General features: G+C 47.6%; 4 protein-coding genes across 4 annotated transcripts; 3 read left to right on the forward strand and 1 right to left on the reverse strand.

The window, feature by feature from the left end:
• The first annotated feature begins 558 nt into the window (after nucleotides 1–558).
• On the forward strand, nucleotides 559–3,112 carry BCR38DRAFT_436919 (major facilitator superfamily domain-containing protein). The gene is made up of 4 exons (XM_040860494.1): nucleotides 559–1,280; nucleotides 1,366–1,660; nucleotides 1,811–2,192; nucleotides 2,253–3,112. Exons 1-4 carry the CDS (start codon nucleotides 875–877, stop codon nucleotides 2,652–2,654), a joined length of 1,485 nt encoding a protein of 494 aa, XP_040715125.1. The 5' UTR covers nucleotides 559–874; the 3' UTR covers nucleotides 2,655–3,112.
• A 9-nt stretch (nucleotides 3,113–3,121) lies between these two features.
• Nucleotides 3,122–4,925, forward strand: BCR38DRAFT_394429 (putative salicylate hydroxylase). The gene is made up of 2 exons (XM_040857613.1): nucleotides 3,122–4,165; nucleotides 4,219–4,925. Exons 1-2 carry the CDS (start codon nucleotides 3,338–3,340, stop codon nucleotides 4,639–4,641), a joined length of 1,251 nt encoding a protein of 416 aa, XP_040715126.1. The 5' UTR covers nucleotides 3,122–3,337; the 3' UTR covers nucleotides 4,642–4,925.
• Nucleotides 4,926–5,382: 457 nt separating this feature from the next.
• Nucleotides 5,383–5,902, reverse strand: BCR38DRAFT_344148 (uncharacterized protein; the record flags this gene model as incomplete). The annotated part of the gene is made up of 4 exons (XM_040856083.1): nucleotides 5,383–5,458; nucleotides 5,513–5,602; nucleotides 5,662–5,764; nucleotides 5,812–5,902. Coding segments are annotated over 4 exons (360 nt in total), but the record flags the coding sequence as incomplete, so codon positions are not given.
• Nucleotides 5,903–7,350: 1,448 nt separating this feature from the next.
• Nucleotides 7,351–10,673, forward strand: BCR38DRAFT_475403 (uncharacterized protein). Its single transcript, XM_040863004.1, has one exon. It carries the CDS (start codon nucleotides 7,486–7,488, stop codon nucleotides 10,387–10,389), a length of 2,904 nt encoding a protein of 967 aa, XP_040715128.1. The 5' UTR covers nucleotides 7,351–7,485; the 3' UTR covers nucleotides 10,390–10,673.
• Nucleotides 10,674–17,361: the final 6,688 nt, after the last annotated feature.

Here is a 17,361-nt window from a genome sequence, read left to right on the forward strand (position 1 = left end):
GGTTGCTAGATGGCTGAAGCGAATTCACCTGACGTTTACTAGATGGATGAGATATAAACATGGGGTCAGTCAAATGAGTTGTGCTGGTGCTCTGGAATTGGGACTGCTAGAAATATGCCCAATTTGATCCACGAATAAGAGTCTTGTTCTCATTACGAGTATGCTGGGTTACTGTGGAACATGCAACAGCCATGCTACTACATGGCCAGGACACTTGAAGGCGAGGTGGAAATTGCGCTACTCACCACCTGTAATATCGCTACCTGCATTTCTACCGCTTATAGTACCCTGTCCGTTGTCCTGCTGGGATTATTCCAACTTTTTGACCATTGCAAGTCACGAGTACAGGGGCTGGAAGCAAGTCCGCTGCACGGATCAGGCGATAGTCCTGCGGTTCGCACAAGTCTAGATCCGTTACGGACCGACATCGACTCCAGACTGTCGGGCCGCCAACGGCCTCAGATCCACCCCGGGGCCCAATGATGTGTGGGCTCCTGCTCATGCATTCCAATCGCGCGAATCATATCATAGTTATCTACCATATACTATGTAACCGAGCCTCTGATCTGGGCAGGATTAAGCAGGTGGTATGTAACAGATAGGCTAGCCAGACCAGAACCCCTAGCTATGCCTCGCTTCTTCAGTCCAGTAAAAGTTGCTCTAAGTAGATTGATGAATAATTTTTGCACCTAGGGTGTGTCCTGGGACCCTTTCCCCATTACCATGCCACTACCCTCTGTTCATCGCCGCATCCTGTCAACTCTCTAATCAACTTTATGAGCCTCTCTCTTCTTGGTCAGCTTGGCTTGTGTCCCAACCCCTCTGAGACGCCCCAACATCACCGCCTTGTCCAGTAGACTGTGTTCTCATCCAAATGTCCGTCAGTCCAACCCAAAAGCCGCTACCCGACCAAGTCGCCATGGCTCTCAACGACACGGAGACGACGAGCAGTGAGAAACCTGCCTCGTCGATACACCGCAGTCTCCCAATGGCAGCGTTCAATGCCAGACTGTGCTCGAAACTCGACCTGCGAATCCTCACCCCCATGTTCTTTTTGAACTTCCTCTCACTTATGGGCCGAACCAACATTGGCGCGGCGCTCATCCAACATCTCCCAAAGGACTTGAAGCTGGATGCGATGAAGATATTCCTCGTTGTCAGCATTCCCCTGGTGATGCTGATCCTCTTTGAAGTTCCGAGCAATCTCATCATGAAGTGGCTTGAGTCGCGATTCGGATTGTCATATATGCGCTACCTGAGTTTGATCACGGTTGGTCTGGGTGCGTCTTTGCACAATTATGCCCCCCTTCTACCAATGCCCAGGAGTCTTGGTTCAAGGGAAGCTGACTAATTCGATGGTCATAGGTCTCGTTACTCTGGGCCAAGCTTTCGATCAATCCTACGCCGCTTTGCTTGCGACCCGCTTTCTTGTGGGCATCTTTGACTCCGGGCTTATGCCAGGCTGCGTCTTCGTCCTGTCGCTATACTATCCGTCCGTCCATCTTCAGTGGCGCATGTCAATGCTCATGGTGGCCAATATCGTCAGCAATATCATTTCCAATATCCTGGCGTATGGTATTTCCAATATTCATGCCTCCAATGGCTATAGCGGCTGGCGCTGGATTTTCATGGTTGAAGGACTGCTGACGATTGCCATCGGGTGAGTAACTTCCGGAGCGCTGTGGTCTTTCTTTTTTCTTTCCCTTTTCCCTCCCTCTCTTCAACACGATGTCTATAACAGTCCAAAGACAGAAGGACTCATTGGTCGAATATATGACTTGGCAACATCGCTAATCACCCGCGCGGCCAGAGCAATTTGTGTTTGGTCTGACATCGGACGGCCCGAAAAGTCAACATTCCTGTCCCATGAGGAAAAGGACGTAATACATAGCTTGGTCGAGAGCCGTACGTCTACTATTGGCATCGCTGCAGAGCTGAAGGTGTTCTTCTCGAACCCTCTCAACTATGCGTGGGCGGCTCTATACGTGTTCACTTGCACCACGCTCTACTCGGTGGCCATCTTCGCACCATCCTTTGTTCAGGCTTTCCACCCAGATTGGAAAGTCCCGCAGGTCCAAGGGCAGGTCGTACCTATCTTCGTGGTTGACTGTGTCGTCTGTCTACTCGCTGGATGGGCGTCTGACCGGTTGAACCACCGATCTGGATTTGCACTGGCGGGTTATGTACTCACCGTAAGTGACCTCCTGGAATTCATCTTAGCCCCTAACTGCCGATTACTTACTTTTCGACAGATAATCGGCTATGCCATGCTTCGAGTCCCCAACCGATTCTCACCTGCAATCCAGATGCTCGCCCTCTACTTTGTTTCCATGGGCACTTATATCTCGTTGCCGATGATCTGGGCACTTACACAGTTGAACTCAGCAACGCCATTTCAGAAGGCGCTTGGTTCTGCTTTTGTCATCGGAGTTGGAAATGTGGGAGGGTTCGTTTCGGCCTGGATCTTTCGTAGCAGCGAGGCACCTCATTACTCGGCTGGTATGACGGATGGTTTGATATTGACTTGCGTCGCCACTGGGCTGATCATCGTGGCTTGGGTCTATATGAAAATGGCTAACAGGCGTATTTCCGAAACCAAAGATGAGAGCAACGAAGGTTTGGCCAGTGGAGTTGTTACCAAATTTAGATGTTAGACTACGCCGTTGCAAGTGGCATGTTAGAGCTGGGCACATATTGGTTCTTCGAGGCCTTAACTCCTGGACCGTTAGAATCTCTCTGTTAATGATAGGAGAGCATTAATTCGTCACTACAACATGAAGTAAATATCGCATCTGGCTCTCCTATGACCCTCTGGCACAAGTGATATGATGCTTGTGGAGACACCGAGCCGAAATTTACACTGTCTACTTGCAGGGGCGCCTCGAATATTCCGTGCCACTCAAACGGCATGCACGGAGTAGAAACGCCTGCTGCATGAACCATCCTAACTTGCAAGGGGTCGACGTTATTAGTGCGACAGAGTGTGCAGAAGACAGTCCGATCCCTGTCATGTTGTAGTGCTATTTTCGGACATGTCCAAATCAGGCGACATGCAGATGAGGCCAGCTATGGCAGGGGCATATATACACATGGGGGGAAAGGAATAAACAACATCGTTGGAATTATGCATCGCACGATATTGCTTTTAAAGCCCTTTTAGTTTCTTTGCCACACCATCAAGTCAAGAAGTCAACTATTGCCGCCAGACACATCTGACGCCAGTCGTATTACTTTTATACATTCGTTGATCAACATAATCCTTTAACCGCTTCATTGTCCCGCTTTTATACGCTATCAATAAGCCCAACTGTTGCCACTACCAGGAAATTCTGCCACAATGAACGGCAATTCGTCATCTCAAAGTAAATTCCGTATTGCCATCATCGGCTCGGGGCCAATTGGAAAGCTTCTTGCCTGCGCTGCACAACTGCCCCCTCGCATCGAACTGGTGCAGTACGAAGCAGATGTACTACCTCTTCGGCCCTCTTTCGGCTACGGAGTTGGTCCACAAGCGCTCAAAGCGTTCAACATCGCTAACGCCGAGCTGGGCCAGAAAGTACGGGACCAGTGCCTCCTGGGGCATTCATGGATGCGATGGTGGCACAGCGGCGAGTCTGACAGACAACTTGCCGATGTACAGATGCCTGAGGGGGAGGTGCATGGATGGATTGGACGCGATGAACTGCTCGAGCTTTTGGATGCAAGCATGCCACAGAGCACACTTCCGATTCAGTACGGAAAACGCTTGACGAGCGTGACGAAGGTGGGCGAGCAGTTGGAGCTCGAGTTTCAGGGCGGCTATAAGGATATAGTTGATGCTGTTTGGGCGTGCGAGGGCATCAACTCGCTGTGCCGGCAGGCGATCCAGGGTCCAGACCACAAGCCGCCTCTATACAGCGGCATGCTTTGCTTCCGAGGAAAGGTTCCCGCTGAATATGTTCGGGCATCTCTAGGCGATGAGTTTGCCACAGGCCAGTACATGTTGATCGGTACCCAGGGTTGGCATATTCTCACATTTCCCATCGCGGCGGGGGCGTTTATCAATATTGCTGCCTTCTGTGTCGAGCATGATTGGAAGCAGCTGCGACGGGACTACAAGCCGACCAAGGATGATATTTTGGCTTACTTCCAGAGGCGGAACAAAACGGCGGATGCAATACTGAATGTAATGACTTCCACCCTGACTCTGGCTGCCACATTGATGCTAACCCAGTTTAGATGTTGATCGATCTAACCCCTGGCGGCTGCCAGCGTCTCGAGTTAATGCACCTCGGCCAGTTGGGGCCATTCACCAATCCGGAACTCAACATCACCACATTCGGCGACTCGGCCAATGCCATGACACCACACATGGCCGGGTCCATGTCCACGGGAATCATCGGCGTTGCCACTTTCGTACAAGAGTGGAATAAACGCGCCCACGCTCTGAAATCGGAAGCATCGCATGCTGACATTGCGTTCGCCCTCGCCCAGGCATCACAGGCATACGAGGCGCGGCACAAGCCTCTCGCACAGAATATTGTTGATGCTTCTCTACGACAAGGCGAGTTTGGATGGAGTTCTGGTATCACTGATGCGGATACTTTGACGAGGCCGTTTCACTCCCTCTGGGCGGCTGCTGATAAGTTGGAGCTGTCGTAGTATAAAGCTTCTAGATACTTAGATATTTAGACGACAGACCGAGCATTTGTAGTATATTAACTAGATGAGGGTGACGGATATAGCACTCGGGAGATGGTGCGAAACAGTGCCTCTGGAATCCAGATTTGTCGACAAGATACATGATTGAATACTATTTGTCAGCAATATTTAGTATCTAGTACTGCACTCTCTTGGAGATATACAGGTGTCCGAAATGCACCTGAAACAGCGCTGGAGGTGGGGTAAACTCTATCTATGTATATAGTTCAGATTGTCCAGACAAGCAGCATATAGAGAATTGAACCTCACTTCCAACCCGAAATTCTACACTATTAATAGTATATTTATATGATAACAAAAAATTCGTGAAGGCACTTTTATTATAGATAAAGAAAAGTAGAGAATGTGGCCTTAGTAAAGGAACTAGTTTTTTAATGAAGAAATCTAGCTAACAAAGACCTTGCACCTGAACCTACCCAGTAGCGACCCCGTAGCTACCCAGCAATAGTCTATAAACATCCGCTGTATACTCATGGCCCTCGAATAAATTAATTCGATTCAATATACCAATCATAATATTACAAGACCAATCTTGCGTCTCATAACATCCACTGGTCATCTTACAGGTTAAAATAACAGAAGGGGTCAGAAGTGATACTCATGACCTCCCCAATTGTCGTCGATGGATTGGTATGTCACATGTCAATGACAACAAAAAGTGATGTGAGAACCGGTTCTGAATTATTGGCCCGTGTGATATGGGCCGTAGGTTCCTGTGTTGAAGTCTGTGTGTCGTTTCTTGGGATCAAGAGCTTGCCTGAATGAACCGATTGGATTGCGCATCATGGGATATGGTGTTGATGGAACTTACCAATACGTGTAGAGGCGATCCATCATGGAATGATGAACCCAGACAGCCAGATTGGCTGGCGAAGTGAATAAATCACCACCGGGGTCACCGCTAATGGATTAATCAGTCTTTGTTCCGACTCTTGTGCTAGTTGAGAAATTTTCGCTCACTTAATAGTGCAACGAATTCTGCCATGGGGTCCAATCTCGACAATGTTTGGAAAACGCTCAGGCAGAGTACGGTATGTCGTGATGTGCGATTTCAGAAGAAGATCTGTCATCATCAGTAAATGCTACTCGGTGTGTGTTGTATGAATCGACTTAAGCCGGTTGAGTAGTTGGCATATCTTATACGCAATGCCGGGCTGACATCTCGCTCCAAGCCACGGGAATTATAGCCTTGAACACCGTCCAGATGGTGACGGTTTGATTGATGTAAGTCACGACGAAGTCGTCGAATCGAGGCTTGGCACCAGCAGCCACGGTGTGCGCGTCGGTAAGTTCTGGAGACACTTGTTGGCGTTGAAATATTCCAGTATTTCCGACTTGGATAGCCAACCACTACTCATCATCAACTACATATCGTCTACCATGGACTAGAAGGTATACTTGTTATTCCTGGGGAAAGACAGAAAGACAAGATTCTTGGCTGTGGAATCGGATGTCACTCCCCGTTTCCACAACGCATCTTCAGTGGTATTCAGACTGGCAAGCTGATCCTGTGTGATGGAGACGATGAGCTGACTGACTTCATCTTTCGCAGCGTCAAATTCGGACAACGAGTTTATCGGAGATGGAGGAATTTACAATGTTGTTGAATAGTGAGACGACAATCAATCAGACCGTGATGGGATGTGGAATTCAGAAGATGAATAAAGCTTGAGCTGGTTTGCTGAATGATGCGGCGAGATATTTAGGCTGTGCTACAGACTACATAAAACATACATCATGCAGTACACATATATACAATGAGCGCGTTGTCTCATCGCCTGCCTCAGCCCCGATCCTAGAGCTCCTAGCTAAAGGCACTTGAGATCTCGCTATTCGACTTCACCTTGTTGTTTGCCCATCTGCTTCTCCGGAAGACCCTCCAGTACGACCAATTGCGGCTAGCTGCAGATGAAGGCCATGATGAGCACGAGGTTTCAAGAGACAAGAAAAGGCCATAAACCTGATGCCGGGGTGGATGGACCCTCATGTTGAAAGAACCACTCGACTCGGACGACCAGACTCAATGGCAACAACGCGCATAGGAAGATTCGCAGGGCTAAAATGTGGAGGATGAATATGGCCATAAGGTTGAGGACAGCCCTAGAAAACCTGCCATGCTGTCGCTCGCGAGTTCAGGCACAGGACTTCGTCTAAATCTTCCCAAAGTCTTCGCTGGATAGGCAAGGATTTTCTATTTTGTTTAGAGTTGATCGGGTGGAGAAAGGTATACGCAGATGCAAGACTACAAGCTATAGCAACTCTACCGGCTTCTCAAGCTAGGGCAGAGCCGAAACCCGACATTGATATTGAAGTAGTGGTTTGAAGGCGTTCCAGCATATTGTCACCATTAAATACCAATTTACGCCGACTTACAATCTCAAAGGGGAAAACAACATCACGAATATCCTGCAGGCCTTGTTGATATGAAGACTCTCAGTTCAATAGGTTCGTAAAATGAGTAACGTTGGTATCAAATAGCATCAGCAACTTAATATGATGAAGGCGCCATTTCTCATGAAATGTATGTCAATATAAGGGCAAAATCTGGAACAGTGTGTATGTACCGTCCGGAAATTGTACTAGCACCGTATTCCATCATCAGGTGACTTCGCTCCTCGGACGCAGTCCACGTTGAGACAACAACTCTGAAGCGCGTTTCGCGGGGCACTAGCACTATTAACCACCAAACTCAGCTCGTTGAATAAACCACCTCTGATTGACCAGCGACTTGTTCAATTGATCAAGCATTAATTGCACGATGCTCTCGAATGCATTGTTGACAATATGGCGCCAATACAGAAGACCTTTTCCTTGATCCCAGAGCTGCCATCATGTCTGGGCAATGGCAACAACGAAACCGCGTCGGCCGGTCGCCCCTCCAAGCCGCCCATGACGTCGAAGCAAGCCAAGAAGCTATACAAGGCCAAGTCCACGGGCCCGAAGCTCTCCAAGGCCGAACAGAGGCGCCAGGACCTGATGGAACAAGACCGGATACGAAGGGAAATTGAGAAGGAAAAGAACCAAGAAAGAGCGCGAAAGGCACGGGACAGGCGGAAAGAGAAAGAGGACAAGCAGAAGGCGGAGAAAAAGAAGAGGGGCTTGCCGCTTGTTGCTGTACATCCATCCCAAGATACCATCGCTCGCTTTATACAGCCGAAACCGAAAGCGGCCAAGACCGAGGAGCGATCAACACCGTTGTCGGCCATCACTGAGGATGATAGCGATTCGACGTTGTCGGCTGTGGACGGCGATCATGAGCCTCCACGCAAACGGCAACGTAGTAGTGGTTCTCTAAAATTCGTTGGAAATGGCCCTGCGATGCATCTCAATACACCTCCAGACGCCAAATCGAAGACGTCTGGCTCCCAAGCAAAGCCGTCCTCAAACCCAAGAGTCGAGCCGAAGGTAGCTGGATCTCAAGCAAAGCCATGCCTTGATCCAACTGATATGTTCCAAGCAAATGCATCCATTCCTAAACGCAGTTACGATCGGGATGCTCCATCGACCAAACAAGATTTCAATCAACAGTTGTTCAACGAGTCCCTCTCTGCAATTGAGTCTTTCTCTACAGAAGAGTTGTCCTTTCTCGAAGATTGTGTTCAAGATATCAACAATGCGGACGACCCTTCTCATAAAAACTCACATGTTCCTGCGAAACTTCCTTCCCCAAAAGCACCCGAAATTAGCAGGTCTCAGGGCACGAAGCCGAAGATGAATTCCATCCTAGGTACAGGATTGAAAGCGGCTGAGTCCACAGCTTCAACGCGAAAGGTGGCCCAGGAAATTCACGGGAGTACATCCTGTGTCACTAAGCTGCTGCAGAGGACTGCAGAGCCGGCAGATAACCCCAGGCATGTCCATCGAGATACAGTATCACATGCTCCAGCCCGTGTCGATGGTGACGACAAAATAATTGAACCCGTCCCTCCACTGTTGAAGAGCAATGCTAGAAATCCACCAAATTTTCCACGTGCAGCACATCCTCCGAAGCCGCCTCCAGCCAGATGTGGCCCTCAGGTTAGTTTCGAGCCTGAAAATCTAGCCGGATGCGCGAAATCTCGTGCCACTGCCAGTACTGCAACACGCAAACCGCTTGAGAAGTTGTCACTCAACCAAGCTGACACCACTGTTTCGAAAACTGCCGCTCCGCCTCTCAGGCGACCCTTTTCCATGGACGGCTCTAAGCCAGCAGCAAGGACACCACAACTCAATATGCCCGAGCCTCGAGCCCTCACCTCCGCCTCAACTTCATCAGGTCATCGAACAACATCGGTGGGCCCGCCTTCTTTTGTGCCGAATTTCAAAACGGCCCACCAGGAGGCGCTTGTTGCCAAAATGAATCCGCCGAAGTTCCTGCGTCAACCGAGTCACAGGTCACACTTCTCGCCTGCAGCAGTGCAATCTGGTGCGGCGTTTCTACCCCCACCTAGTACACAACAGCTCTTGATGGACTTTGATGACTTTTTCCCGAGCCCTTCACAGGAAGTCAGGGAACTCTTTGAAGACAAACATGAAGGTGCGCAGACATTGTCCTCGGTCCGGTCCCATGTGCCACCATTACGTGACCGACCTATACTACCTCCTCGAGTCAAAACGTCCCTCCTTTCTTCCAAGCCCCCAAGAAATCGTCTCATAACAGCAAACAGACCAGTCACCGCTCCTACTTGCGAAAACTTAGTGAAACCCACCACGGTTTACATTGACCATAGCGTTACGGGACTTTATGAAATGCCGTTTTTTGCAACGCAAGACCTTTTCTTATCCTCCCAGGACCTTATAGAACTTGAGGAACATCCGAAATCGCCTCCAAAGGCTCAGACGCCATACGTTGAATCAATCCCAGGGTCACTACCATCCAGCGGAATGCCGGAGACATCTTCAGGTCCACGTCTCAATCAAAGAGCCTTAGCGAGACCTTCGGAGATTTCTAACCTGCACTCCCGCGAAAAAAGAGAGCATCCGTCAGATCATAACTCTGCCGGTGCTAATAGTGCAGACTGTTCGGTCTCGAATGACGAAATGTTGCAAAAGCCCCCAGTCGCGCCCGCGTCAGTCCAGCAAGCGCCACGATATGCGGAAATTCAACCAACATTGGAAACTCCCCGGCGTTCCCCAGAACCATTCTTCACATCCAGTGGAACCAGAGCGATGAAGGCCTACGCCATCGAGAGAAGCAAGACGACGCCTTGGGAGGAAGCACGTGTACATCTTGAACCTCAGGAAGATCTGGATATGGATCAGGCTCAACGATTACAAGATGAGTGGTTGGAACAGCTGCTTCTGGATTCTGCAGTTGAAGAAGACGAAACACGACGTGCAGCGGTTACACAGAGTACGTGGCAAGTGGTGAAAGAGGTAGCGAGTCAGGGGTTGGAGGACCACAACCAGAAGAAACAAGAGTCACCGGGCGATGGTCAACCAGGGGGTGGGGGGGATGACTACAGCCAGAAGCGGCAGGAACTCCCAAGCGTCTGTCAATTGGGGAGCCAAAAAAGGAACAAAGATTCTCAAGTTGGCCATCCGAAGAGCTCATATGAGATGATGTTGAAGTTGTCTGGGCTATCGGGAAATGAATACGTCTCGTCTACGCCTACGACCCAGGAGGTGGCTGGTCCAGCAGGCCAACATTTTGACTACTGTGATGAGGAGTTGGAGGATGATGATTTGTGTAGCGTGTTGCTGGAATAATTGTCTTTAGCGGATGCAGACAATCGTGAAGACGACCTACATGTTTAGTTGGATATTGATAGCTTTGCCTGGAATGAATGATGAGAGGGCCGGAAGCAATGGGGATCATATACTCTACCTCTGCTGGCTTTTCTCGTCGGAGGCTTGCAGTTATGTCTCTAGTCGGCATTGCTATTGGTCTAGAGACTAAAACTCCGGTTCTTCGATGTAATACTAACCCCTTACATCTGATTCGTGAAACGTTTCCTGCTTTGTAGACACAAAACATGCTAGCACCTGATGTCGCTCATCAAGATCGCCAAGGCTGCGGCAGGGAGGACGGTCGCCACGTATTGATACGATCGTAACTGTTGGAAGAATCGTAAATTGGTCCTGTACGCGAGAAGAGATCAAAAGACGGCAAATCGCGGCACAGTATGGATACGTCCGCATTGGTGTTCAGAAACTTCAGCATAGGTAGAGACTTCGATTGACCTTGTCGCGGTTTATTTAATCTTGTAGAGATATGTAAAGTAGTCAATTGTATGAATTTAGGTAAAAGAGCTGATATCCCAGCTACCCGTCACCATCAGACAGATCAATAAGGACGTCCGCACGGATAATGCTATTGGTCTACACCATGCGAAGGTCAACAGAAAGTCATTTTTAAAGAATACAAGGAGGTCCTTCCCTATGGATGAGAATACAGCACTAACAACTCATCATAGCTCAATCAAAGATTGAAACAATTTATCCTAAATACTTCACTTTCACTAGACCGTATCTCCCAACCCCAGCGAAACCTTTCGCGAAGACTTCAAGATAACCAACGTCATGCACATCCACGGAGCATACGGTGCAGTACCGTTTATTTACAACCGGTGGCACCCTCTGCACTTCAGCGATTGTTAGGACCTTGGGTAGGACTAGTATGTGCACCTCCACAACCAGTTGGAGGAGACGACTCTGGCTTTTGGCACTGCCTGAATTAGAAGTAGCCAAGATCACCATAAGTACCGGCCTTGTTCTTTCCCAAGTCCTTCGCCTTGGCCTTTGTGGCTACCAGAGCCATCAGTTCCCCACCATGTGCCGCCAGTCAGGGGGTTTCTCTAAGGAGATGATACAACTTTCTTTCAGGGCGTCACGAAGAATAAGGATCTACACAGCAGACAATCATGACGCAATCTTGCCATTGCAATCGTTACAGGCCCGTTCCGTTCCGGATCTTCAGGAATCTTGCGTCTAGCAACAGTCTGGAAAGTTTGAAGACGCGAACTTTCCTTTCAATATATTCCGTCTTGCGGTATTTGTGCTCGCGCGAGATTCTCTTGCTGGGATCGGGGTATTCTAGCCGCAGTATCGGATTAATTTGATCAGGAGTCATGAATGGAGCTTCAAAGGTAGTGAGAGAGGCAGTGAGCGAGTCGGCCAAACCTTGTTCAGTATAGTGGATTTACCCATACCTATAGGTGCCGCAAGCCCACAATTTGAGATGACAACTCTTTTTAGTTTTTGTGTTATGATATTTTAAAACGACTCTGACGTTGCGGGGGCTCAAGGGATATTGGTCATAGCTAATGAGTTATGTAATAAAATCATTCAATGAAACTGAGAGAGGAGAGCATGTTTGACTGATTTCAAATGAATGCTTGGCTGGTCGTTCTCCCTCCGCCTATTTGCGCTTCATATGAGTTTGCCGGACGGTCACACCCGATAGGTTTAGCCTGCTCCACGAGGCTAATATATAGATATGATATATATTGCCAAAAGTGACAGGTATTTCCCGTCATCGAGGTGCATGTAGAATATGCACCTTGGCTCGTTCTAGGACTTCATCCTCGTCATGAGCAAATAAGGTTCCCTTTCCCGTATGCTTTTATAGTGGTAGTTGACATATCATTTGCAGTCCTTCTATAGTCTAGTCTAAACGAGTCAAGCCGAGGACATTTGAATACGAGTCATGATTAATATACTGACGCTAACCTTTGCACTCAGGGTTGTTATATGGTTTCGGTTAATCTGTCAGGATACGGCTAGGCCGAAGGCAATAGTACAGAGTGATGGGGAGTAACGGGCGTCCCTCCTACGTAGCACCGGGTGGTCACTGGCGGTCTCAGGTAGGGGTGCCCACGATGATGCATTGATCTCTACTCTCTCTATCTTCTTCCCGGGCCTCCGCCCCTTACATAGATAGCTAGAACCCGACGTCGGAGCCGCGGAGCACTAGTTTCTCCGATTGTTCCGCAAACCAAGACTTCCATATCGTGTCATGACTCGCACGTCCCTACACCAGAGCCCCACTGGTGTCCCACCGGTGCCTATGGCATTCTGTTCTCTGACATAATCCTAGTGTATTGGTTTCAACTTTAATTTCTAATTTCTAACTCCTCACTGCCGCTACGCATTTGACATCGTCGAAGTTAAATCTGAAGGAGCCCAAGTAAACTATTACCTAGGTCGTGGAATAGGATGGAATTAACTATTACCGTATTCGTTTATTAAGTAGAGTAAGGATTTCTCTTACACAAGTAAAGTCATAGTATACTTCGCCAATAAAGCTAGTCTCGAGAGATATAGTTACGAGTCTATTTTACTTCTTTCGGCGAGATACGTGAATTATCCGTTGCTATGAAATCTCTAATCATAAATTCAATTCGTATCAGATAGGAAAAACAAATCACTCATATATTAAAAGGGATACGAGTGCGTATGGGGTCAAATATTGTGTTTTGGGAGAGCTGGCTAGCCGAGGGCCCTTTTGGGCTACCTGTCTTATCTCAAATATAGCTACTGACGTGGGGTTAGGGTTTTTGGGTGCTCGTTTTCGTTTTTTCCGGTTTCAGACGAGTTATGCAAGCGCGTTCTTGAAGGGTATTTAAGACCTTATGTACATAGTCACTCTCTTGAGAAAAAGATAGGAATTCAAGCGGCCTTTTCCACAATAATCTGAACTAATTTCTCTTTACTTGGACAGGCATTCAATGTCTGACGTACCTGTTGAGGTACTTTCTGTTCCCCTATAGATCTGATTGTGCCTGCTGAGGCCATTGTTCCCACCTTTCACCTGTTGAGGTGATTGTTCAAGGACCTGTTGAGGCTCCTTTTCTTCCCCAGCCTGCTGAGGCTCCAGTTAGTACCTGTTGAGGTACTTGTCGTTCCGATCGGGGCAAAGAGCTCTTGATCTTATTATTTCTTTCCACCTCCCGGATAGTAAGGTCTTGTTGAGGATCTTGTTGTCCGTTGCCATCATCATAACACCTTGAACCTGCGGGTGGTTTCACTGCCCGTCGTCAATACATGATAACCTCACTTGGGGTCACTCATCAAAAAAATCAATAACATTGTTATAAGTAAGTGAGAAGGCTGAAGAGAAGGCTACACTGGAGACTAGTAGAGCATTTGAATAATGTAGTCGGTTTGTTTTCTCTAAACACTAATGATTAGTAATACTTAAACTAACGGGATCTTACGTTTTTTTTGAAGTTGCGCTGCTCCTACTTCTATTTGTTAGTTAGGTCGCCGCCCTATAGCTATAAGATAGTTCGAGATATAAATACTCACTCCTTTAACTATTAAGTATTCTAAGATATTTACGGATAGGCACATTGAAAGTAGCTAAAGGTGTTATATAATTAGAGAGCAGTACGACATGTTATTAAAATACTCGGAAATAGTATAATTATGTATAGCAGACTGGATAGTTTGTTTACCACAGGAAGATTAGCATAGCAGGTCAAGTAGTATGTGAAGGCGCGATGCCCTAAGTTACTCTTGTTTCGAAGAGCAGTATGTCCCACATTCGAATTTCTCTATGCCACATCTACCCCATTTGCGGTATTCCTGTGGTGGCGTAACACAACGGGCGCCCCTACAGCACTTCTCCCACTTCTACTCTGGTGTTGTCTGTCCACGGCGGCATCCTCTAAAATAAAGGCGAAGCCGAGTTGAAGACCTGCCCTAGTTTCTACAAGTCCCCGCACATTATCGACCATATTCCCTTCCTGTCAACACAACCACTTGGGGTGGTGGGAAAATAGCAGGCTCATATGAGGTCCAAGCAAGTAGTTCCGAACTGGTTCAGCTAGAAACGCCGATAACAACAGGTCTTTTCCTTACTGCATATACGGTAGTTGAGGTGCATCTGCAAAGGAGACAACCTGAGCATCCTGGATCTTGTATCATGAAATTAACAAAGGACCTGAAAAATTTAAGATCCAAATTGATTTTGAAATCGATTGTGTATTGCATATCATCTTTGGGGGCTGGTCGTTCAAGCTGATGTGATTTACTGAACAGCAATTGCTACAGTATCAGACCCGGTTCCGACAACTGTTGACGTGACCACCCGGATATCACAAAATTTGATATTTTCAGGGTGCTTGTGGGAAATTTGAAGCCAATGCTCAACAATATCGAATCTGGCATCGGTATTATCACGGCGTTCAATGCCTTTTGGGCAGTGTTTTCCAGATGGCCCATCAGGCTGCAACATAAATCGACGAGGATAAGTCTGGGTCTACTTTGTGCATTAGGTTCAGTATTGATTCCTCCACTGCGTCAGAATGGCTAAGGCTGGCACAAGTATAACCGTGGTTTGGTCGCCAGAAATCACCCTGCACACATGCCATGATCGAGTGAAAGATGCAGCACATCGTCCTGGAAGATTGCTGATAGGTGAGAAATATCGTCTCCGGAATATCAAAGCCAAGAGTAAGATCAGCAGGGCCATGTTGGTATCATAGGAAGTAGTGACATAGCCAAGGGATTTCATTTTCATATTTGATGCACAGAAACCAACACCCAAGTCGCCTTAGGCCATCAGTATTCCACAGTTTCTACTATTAATGAGTGCACCGGCAATCTAATGACACCGTATATCCTTGATTCCCAACTCCCATATATGGAAGCAGCGGGTAAGCGGGCAGGACAGGGTAGCAGCTTGGTATAAACTAGTGACGTCAAATATGTAGCCAACACCCTAGAGACGTCACATTATTAAATGATTTTTCCTACACGTAGATGCCCCTAACCCAGATCTCAAGTAACAACTACTTCCCTACAAATTATAAATATTATATCATTCAATTTTGTGAGCATCGTGTGCGTAGTTTTGTCAATCAGAAGCAACTTCTATGATGTTCTAAAGGTGTTCGATAAGTAGAAATAGACAGTAGGAAGTTGGTCTTGATGGGCCCCCACTCGAACAACGTGCTGATGGGGGAAGATACGGACAATCACATTCGGCCAGATTCTACGAAACACTTACCCACTTTCCATCATGACTCGAGCACACTCATACACCGGAAGAGTAGCAAAAATTGGCTATTGTCCGATCCAATAGTCTGGAAATCACCAAGCACTGTATTACATATTCACGTCCGACCGTGACAGAGGCCAAGGGCTTGAGATTGGAACGGTGTATCACGAGACTTTGATGCAGTTTGCTATTTAGCAGCACAGCCGTGCTACTTGAGGAATTCCCAGTGCGTCGGCAATGAGATGCCTGATAGTTGGCCGACTTACAAGCTCCCAAAGGATTCCATCTCAGATGTGTAGGGACTGTGAGCGAAGCTCTGGAGCATATAATGTTCCACCAAGTTGTTGGTAGCCTTCCCGAACTTCAAATAGTAATATTATGATCTTCGATTGTGTGAATATGAGAGACGTGGTACCGCTCCGACTGCGAATTCCGCGTGGCAGTATTGGACCTCGTTTAAATGATCATCGTATTGTGGCCGACATGCTTCATTCTGGTGAGATGCCAAAAGCATGCATTTATTCTTTTCCAATTCCTGGATAATCGAGATGTTTGCTCCACGAATGTTTGTACGTTTGTTTCGAAATCCTTTCGCTCATCCCTTTGCCGTGGGTTCTGTTCGAGAGTCCATTTTTAGAAGTCTTGGGCACCATCCGACCATTGAAGTCAACCCAATGGCCATATTTCCAGTCAGAACGCATGCTCAAGAAGCAATTTTAGTCCATGGTGGGTTTTCATCTTCCTCCATCTGACTTCAATAGTACTGCGACAGGTGACACGTCGTAAGTCTCACAGAAGCTAGTGGCGAGTGACCAACTGCATTTGTAAATATCCCTTTCGAGGCTGGATTGGATTTGTCGATGGTATGTAGCCGACGCTGAAAGGTACAACAGGAATCTTGACTCACTGACGCTGCTTCTGAAGGTAAATTGTGCCTGTCCCGAAGGATATAGGCTCTCAAACATAATGCTTAACTAACATTTGAGGGTATAAGATCGTCATGGCCATTCAAGTCCTATAGTGAATGACTCTCTTCCTCACCAAGATGTTGATGTTGGTCTTCCGCTGCACCATATTTGACGCCTTAGCTTTCATCTTGGCCGCTAAGGTTACGGGCTTGGCCACGATCGGCTACGTTGCTGCTGCAATTTTGATGGCGTTCCTCATTTGCCAACCCCTGATGGACACTGTGGCAACCAGGTGCTATCGCGTCTTATCACTGGCGTGTGGAATATAGTTATTGATGTTGCAGTCCTGATCTTGCCAGTTCGGTACCTAGGTCAGTCCCTCTGAGCCATGGATTATCCTATGAAGAGAAAGCTGAGTATCCCGAAACAGTAAAACTGAATCTGCCCTGATAATTTGGTTTCACTTGAACTTCCTCTTGTCATGAAGCCTCCAAAAATTTGATCGTCATGTTACATGTTCAAGAAGATGGTTATAATTGCAATATTCTAAGTCGCCCAGAGCCCAGTATCGGTGTTGCGATTGCTTCAGTCCGACTGCTTCGCCCACTGCTTAGCCGCTACGAATATTCCAAAACTGGCAACGTAATCCGTTGTGGTCAGACAAAGAAAGTCAATGAGGGGAGCATGGTCCGCAAATTCCGTGATGCCCCAATTGAGACAATCGATGCCGAATCTTCCGAATACCGCCTGCGGCCGCTTGGGCTAGAGTATAGAGCCGAGATTAATGACAATGCTGGTTGTTCCAACTGTGAAGGGAACAAGAAAAAT

Source organism: Pseudomassariella vexata (genome assembly GCF_002105095.1).
Source record: "Pseudomassariella vexata strain CBS 129021 chromosome Unknown BCR38scaffold_8, whole genome shotgun sequence".
Classification (NCBI taxonomy): domain Eukaryota; kingdom Fungi; phylum Ascomycota; class Sordariomycetes; order Amphisphaeriales; family Pseudomassariaceae; genus Pseudomassariella; species Pseudomassariella vexata.

Bases quoted from the DNA above. Each gene is read 5' to 3' on its own strand.
- BCR38DRAFT_394429 (XM_040857613.1), top strand. From the start codon at position 3,338: ATGAACGGCAATTCGTCATCTCAAAGTAAATTCCGTATTGCCATCATC. The intron at 4,166-4,218 runs GTAATGACTTCC...AACCCAGTTTAG, and splicing joins CGGCGGATGCAATACTGAAT to ATGTTGATCGATCTAACCCC.
- BCR38DRAFT_475403 (XM_040863004.1), top strand. From the start codon at position 7,486: ATGGCGCCAATACAGAAGACCTTTTCCTTGATCCCAGAGCTGCCATCA.
- BCR38DRAFT_436919 (XM_040860494.1), top strand. From the start codon at position 875: ATGTCCGTCAGTCCAACCCAAAAGCCGCTACCCGACCAAGTCGCCATG. The intron at 1,281-1,365 runs GTGCGTCTTTGC...CGATGGTCATAG, and splicing joins TTTGATCACGGTTGGTCTGG to GTCTCGTTACTCTGGGCCAA. The intron at 2,193-2,252 runs GTAAGTGACCTC...ACTTTTCGACAG, and splicing joins TGGCGGGTTATGTACTCACC to ATAATCGGCTATGCCATGCT.